A 6,174-nucleotide genomic window follows, 5' to 3' on the forward strand; every position below is an offset into this window, starting at 1 on the left:
AATTAATGAACATATAAATAGTAAAATAAAAAATTGATTAATATAATATAAGCACAATATTACCTGTTCATCCCAATCAGAAAACATAACTAAATGTCTAGGCCACGCTATTGGGACATTAATAGCTTGAAAAACTGTAAAAATCTCAATGTCAGGAATGGGGTTAGGGAGTCTAGCCGGTTCCTTAAGAGCATATTTTATCACCACGTGATAATTTGTGTCTCCTAGTGGTACGCAGTGGAGATTAGTTTCACCAGTCTCAAAAATGACTCCCAAGGCAACAATATTTTCAAGTGACCCAACAGCTAAACAACATTTACGTTCCTATAATACAAAATATACATGTTATACATATAAGTGATGATGTAATAGTAAGAAAAATCAATATTCTTTATCTAAACAATTATTACCAGTATAGAAGGCGTTTCATAGCAAGGTGGTTCTTGTAGAGGTGGGTCGGGTACATAAAAGTCCACTCCTGCTACCCCATCCATAGGAGGTTGTGTAGGTGGGTTTGATACGTTAAAGTCCCCTCTTGCTACCTCGTGAGTAGTAGATTGTGGTGGGTCTGGTATGTAAGTCCCCTCAAATGGTACTCCCGATGGAGTCGAACAAGATCCATGCCAACTTTGCTGGGATTTGTTGGCTTCAATCAACTTGTTGATAAGTTCTTCTTGTTTACGATATCGTTCATCCATTTCACGATATTTTTCTTCTTGTTGACGATTAAGGCGTTCTTCTTGTTCGCGAAGACGTTGCTCGAAATCATCTTTTTGGTTCTCTTTCGTTTTCCTTGACGTTGGCCTCGGAGTGTCAAAGAATTGTGTGGGAGTCACACCTAGACCTAAACCACTAACACGCCCTCGGGCCTCAGAGGTGCCCAACGCCATTGTCAGCACATCATTAGGGCCATCAAGCTCCCATTTACCTTCTGTTTGGAGCTGTCGGTAATGATCCTGTGAAATGAGATACATTAGTTAATAATATTCGTCCTTTGTCAATGGGTATTAGTAATGACAATCACGAAACATATAATTATACACTTACAATTCTCTTTTGTATCTCTGTTGCACACCCAACAAGCTCTCCTTTCTTGTTCTTTCTAGCTAATGCCCACCAATCAGCCCTATCTAATTCTAACACTTGGTTCCCAAGAACCTCTCGAGCACGCTGATATCCTCCTCTAGAGAGTTTGTGGTTGTATTCATTCTTTGCTCGTAAAGCTTGCATCTTCTCTCTTATAATTTTCCAATCATTACTCAATCTCTTATTAACAAAATCAAGCCAAACTTCCGGGGAGATAATAGACTCATATCCTCTAGGTCTTCGAGGAGGGAACTCATTTGGAATTTTTTCCATTTGGTCGACTATGAATCTTTTGGTTAGATAAGTTCTCCAACTTCTAAATCGCTTAGCTGCTTTAGACAACAATCCTTTTTTGTGTGTATGGTCTAACCCAAATGTTTCCTGCAAGTTTAAAATGTGAAACATATTATAAAAAATTTACTTGTCACTTCTGCATTTCCATAATATACACCAATCTTGCAAAGTCATGAGCTTAAAAGTTAAATTAGTACATAAAACTAGGAAGTAAATAAAAGCTGAATAAGATAATAATGAATCAAGGTAAAAGAATATATGACTTGTAAGTGGGAAACAAACATAACCAAACAAACTCAGAATAATAAAGTTAAATAATTATATACATATATATTTATATTGATTTGGCTGGCAGCCGTCACTTTAAAGCTCATCAGCTATTTTAATTTATGTGCATGGTCTAATTCTTGTTTTCATGCTCTAAAAAAAATCAAGGGAAAAAATTGTAAAGATATTAAACATATATATGCAATTAGTATAACTTTGTATCTGTTGATTCTTCACTTGAAAGTATCTATCTACTATTGAAAACAAAAAAATCTAGTAGTTTACGTACCTTCATTATCTCCCATATTTGTCTTTTCTTTTCTTGAGGTACTGCTGCCCAATCTTTATACTCTATCGATATAGTTGTTCGTACAACAGACCCTAGCTTTGATGCCAAGTCTACCCTCCCGTCACCGATTGCTTGACCAAACTCATTATACTCAACCTTAATTTGCTTCCCTTCACTTCTCAATTTGCTAATTTTTTTAAAAAAGGATGGCCCCCTACTCGGTATATCACCCTCCTCCATATGCTCTTCTTCTCTAACCTCCTCTTCATTTTCTTCTTCATTGGAATCATCAGCCAAAGGATCATATGAAGACATCTGTGATTAAAAAATGAAATAAATGAATTAATAAACAAACAAGTAATAATGCTCTCTTCAAACAAGAACAACTTATAAATGCCACAACAAACCCATACCTCAAATCTTATAAATCAATCCATAAACCTTCTCCATTTTCACGACAACAAGAACTATCACCATCAAATTGATCATCATTTTTAGGTAAAGTGTATGTGCCATGTTGTCCAACAAGAGGTATATCGTGCAAATCACCGTCATTACTATTCCAATTTCTTGATTGTGTTGTGAGCACGACAGACCACTGTTTATTTGCTGGATCATCCACATAAAATACTTGTGTGGCTTGGGTAGCCATTATGAATCAATCAGTTTTGTGCCCTAATAGATTTAGATTTACTAATGTGAAACCTAAATCTTCTTTTTTGACTCCACTATCACTCTTCACCCAATCACAAAAGAAAACAGGCACTTGAGTTATGATATAGTCTAACTCCCATATTTCTTTAATTACACCATAAAAAGACATATCACATTCAATAGGATTTCGGTCTTTCGATGTAGATACTTGGAAAGTTGTAGCAATAAGACTTACACCACTATTTTGTGTGTTTCTATTTTTATCACGCTCCATAGTAGTAAACTTAGTACCGTTCACCATATATGATGAAAATTTAGTGACATTAAGAGAAGGACCTCGACAAATCCACTTAATAATGTCTGACACATTATTTAATGGGTTTCTCAAATCATTCACAACCTATTGAAAAAAAAACATTTATCAAAACAACATACAAAACAAACAAACATTAGACTAAACTCAAGAAATATTGAAAACAAAATACCTTCTACTCTAGCCAACTACTAAAAGTACGATAATATTCATCTTGTAACCATTTTTTGTTCTTAGACCTAGATGGAAATTTTGTCTTGATCCAGTTGAAATGTTGTCTAAACAAAAATTTATGTGTTATTAGTAAGATAATTGTGATATTTTACAACAAACACAATACATGCATTATATGAAAATAAACTTACTCAATGTAAGGTTGAATTTCATTAGTATTCTGTAACACAAGACGATGTGCTTCATTTAGTTCATCTCGCGTAACTGTGCATACAACACTACCTCGACGACTCTGAATGTCAGCATTAATTACTTCATTAAGCCTAATTCTTTGTACACCAGACATGTATTTAGAACAAAATTCAATTGCCTCTTCAACAATATAACATTCAATGATGCACCCTTCGGGCCGACTTCTATTCCTTACATATCCTTTAAGAATCTTTATATATCTCTCAAATGGATACATCCATCTGAAGTAAACTGGACCACAAAATTGTACCTCTCTAACTAAGTGGATAGTGAGATGAATCATTATATCAAAAAAGGCAGGTGGGAAGAATTGCTCCACTTTACACAAAATATAAGCGATTTCATGTTGTAGCTTGTCTAGCGTATACACATCAACCTCCTTGGAACAAAGTGACTTGAAAAACAAACACAACCTTGTGATTATCTCTCGAACGTTTTTAGGTAAAACTGATCGAATAGCTATTGGTAGTACATGTTGCATTAGAATATGACAATCATGAGATTTCATGCCAGTCAAAGTACAAGTTTTCATGTCTACCAACTACCTTATATTTGAACAATATCCGTCAGGGACTTTTGTATTGAACAAACAATCATAAACTTCCCTTTTTTCATCTTTAGTCAATGTGTAACAAGCAGGTGGCAAAAATGTCCGACCATTGCCTGGCTTTGGAGCTAATTCATTACGTATTTTCAATGCAGTCAAGTCTTCTCTCGCCTTAATTCCATCCTTACTCTTTCCAGGAATATTCAACAAAGTTCCAATCAAACTATCACATACATTTTTCTCTACGTGCATGACATCTAAATTATGACGCACAAGTAAAAGTTTCCAATATTCAAGCTCGAAAAATATCGACTTCTTTTTGTAACAACTTTTTGGTTCCTCCACAACCTTCGCCTTTACACGACCCTTCCGCTTCTTAACTATACTTACTTTAGACTTCTCCATCTTGAAAATGATTTTAGACATCTTCTCGAGTACTTGGCTTCCACTTAAAGGTCGGGGAGCCTCCCCAAACTCTTGTTCGCCATTAAATGCCTTCTTCCAAGTTCGAAGTATATGATTACTCTTCAAGAACTTCCTGTGTCCCATATAACAAACTTTACGAGAGTGTTTCAAGTACTGAGAGCATGTTTCTTCTTCACAAATGGGACAAGCTTTATAGCCTTTCACACTAAAATCTGATAAATTTCCATAAGCGGGAAAGTTATTGATTGTCCACAACAATGCCGCTCTAAGGGTAAACTCTTCTTGCTTGTATGCATCGTAAACCCTAACCCCTTCATTCCACAAAGTTTTTAAGTCATCAATAAGAGGAGCTAGATAGACGTCAATGTCATTCCCTGGTTGTTTAGGTCCCGATATCAACAAAGTCAATAAGGTAAACTTCTTCTTCATACACAACCATGGGGGCAGATTGTATATAACAAGCATGACAGGCCAACAACTGTACTTACTACTAAGGTTATTATGCGGATTTATTCCAACAGTAGAAAGACCTAGACGAAGATTCCGAGATTCATCGCCAAAAGAAGGCCACTTCAGATCAACTCTCTTCCAAGCTATACTATCAGCTGGATGTCTTAATTTACCATCCTTCACTCTCTCATTTGCATGCCATGACAAACTCTTAGCAAGTTCAGCATTTCTAAATAGTCGAATGAAACGGGGTATAGGTGGAAGATACCACAAAACCTTGGCGGGTATTCCTTCCTTAACATCCTCACCATTCCTTTTCTTTTTCCATCGTGACTCACCACAAGTAGGGCATGATTCTGCATCAGAAAACCTATTTCGGTATAGTATGCAATCATTAGGGCATGCATGGATTTTTTCATACTCCATGCCTAATGAACATATTGTTTTTTTGGCCTCATAAAATGACATTGGCATCTCATTACATTCAGGCAACAATTCTTTCAAAAAACTAAGTAATTCTGTCAAACTTCGATCACTCCATCCATGTTTTGCCTTCAAATTAAACAACCTTAGAAGTGTCGATAACTTTGTAAATCTTTTACAATCAGGGTAAATCGGTTTTTCAGCGTCACTAAGTAGTGTCTCGAACTTGTTTAGGTCTACTGTTGATCCATAATGTGCATCATCAATCATTTCATCCAATGAATCCCAATTCACTTCATCTCTATTCCTCCTAACTTTACTAATCCTACTAGGGGGATCTGGTATATTAGGGGGTTTCTCCCCATGACTATACCATATCTTATAACTTCTGTCAATCCCATTAAAGAATAAGTGTTCTTTGATCTTATTGAAACTCAACTTTGTTACTTTAAAACACTTTAGACATGGACAACAAGTAAAGTTCGGGTCTCCCCCATTCTCCAAACAAAACCTTAAGAAAAAATCAACTCCGTTCTTGTACTCCTCAGATAACCTATTCGCTGACATCCATTTTTGATCCATATCTTCTCTTCTATACAAATTAAAAAAGGATAAATAAATAAGCATATTAGCTTATTAAATAAATAAGTATGCTAGCTCTTCCCCTATATTACTAACCTAACCATTTGTTAATTTATATTAATCAAACACATGTAAGAAGATAAAACAAAATTAGAAAGAAAAAAAAGGCAACATTTTCTCTATAATACTGACCAAGCCATCAATAAAAAGTAATTCAAACAATAAATTTGTTTCCTTATATCTCCTAGCAGACAAACAAGCCCAGAACCTACTTCACTAAGGCACACAAGTTCTCAACCTTCTGTTATCATCGCAGCACACAATTTCTCAGAACCTACTTCACTACGGATGAATATCTAAGATATTCAAACTCTTCTAACATTTGCATAATATTAATAAAAGAATTAACAAAATATA

The 6,174-nt window shown here is 35.3% G+C and overlaps 1 protein-coding gene across 1 annotated transcript; it reads right to left on the reverse strand.

Annotated features, from left to right (window-relative positions):
• Nucleotides 1-2,594: 2,594 nt before the first annotated feature.
• On the reverse strand, nt 2,595-5,757 carry LOC133805968 (uncharacterized). Its single transcript, XM_062244111.1, has 3 exons — nt 4,926-5,757; nt 4,111-4,676; nt 2,595-2,990 (listed from the first exon to the last, which is right to left on the reverse strand). The coding sequence occupies exons 1-3, from the start codon at nt 5,755-5,757 to the stop codon at nt 2,595-2,597; spliced, it is 1,794 nt and encodes a 597-aa protein (XP_062100095.1).
• Nucleotides 5,758-6,174: the final 417 nt, after the last annotated feature.

Source organism: Humulus lupulus, chromosome X (assembly GCF_963169125.1).
Source record: "Humulus lupulus chromosome X, drHumLupu1.1, whole genome shotgun sequence".
Classification (NCBI taxonomy): domain Eukaryota; kingdom Viridiplantae; phylum Streptophyta; class Magnoliopsida; order Rosales; family Cannabaceae; genus Humulus; species Humulus lupulus.

Coding starts and splice junctions, on each gene's coding strand:
- LOC133805968 (XM_062244111.1), bottom strand. CDS start 5,757: ATGGATCAAAAATGGATGTCAGCGAATAGGTTATCTGAGGAGTACAAG. Junction 4,677..4,925: donor AAATGAGAGAGTGAAGGATG/GTAAATTAAGAC, acceptor CTAAACAACCAG/GGAATGACATTGACGTCTAT. Junction 2,991..4,110: donor TCATGCACGTAGAGAAAAAT/GTATGTGATAGT, acceptor TTTTTTCAATAG/GTTGTGAATGATTTGAGAAA.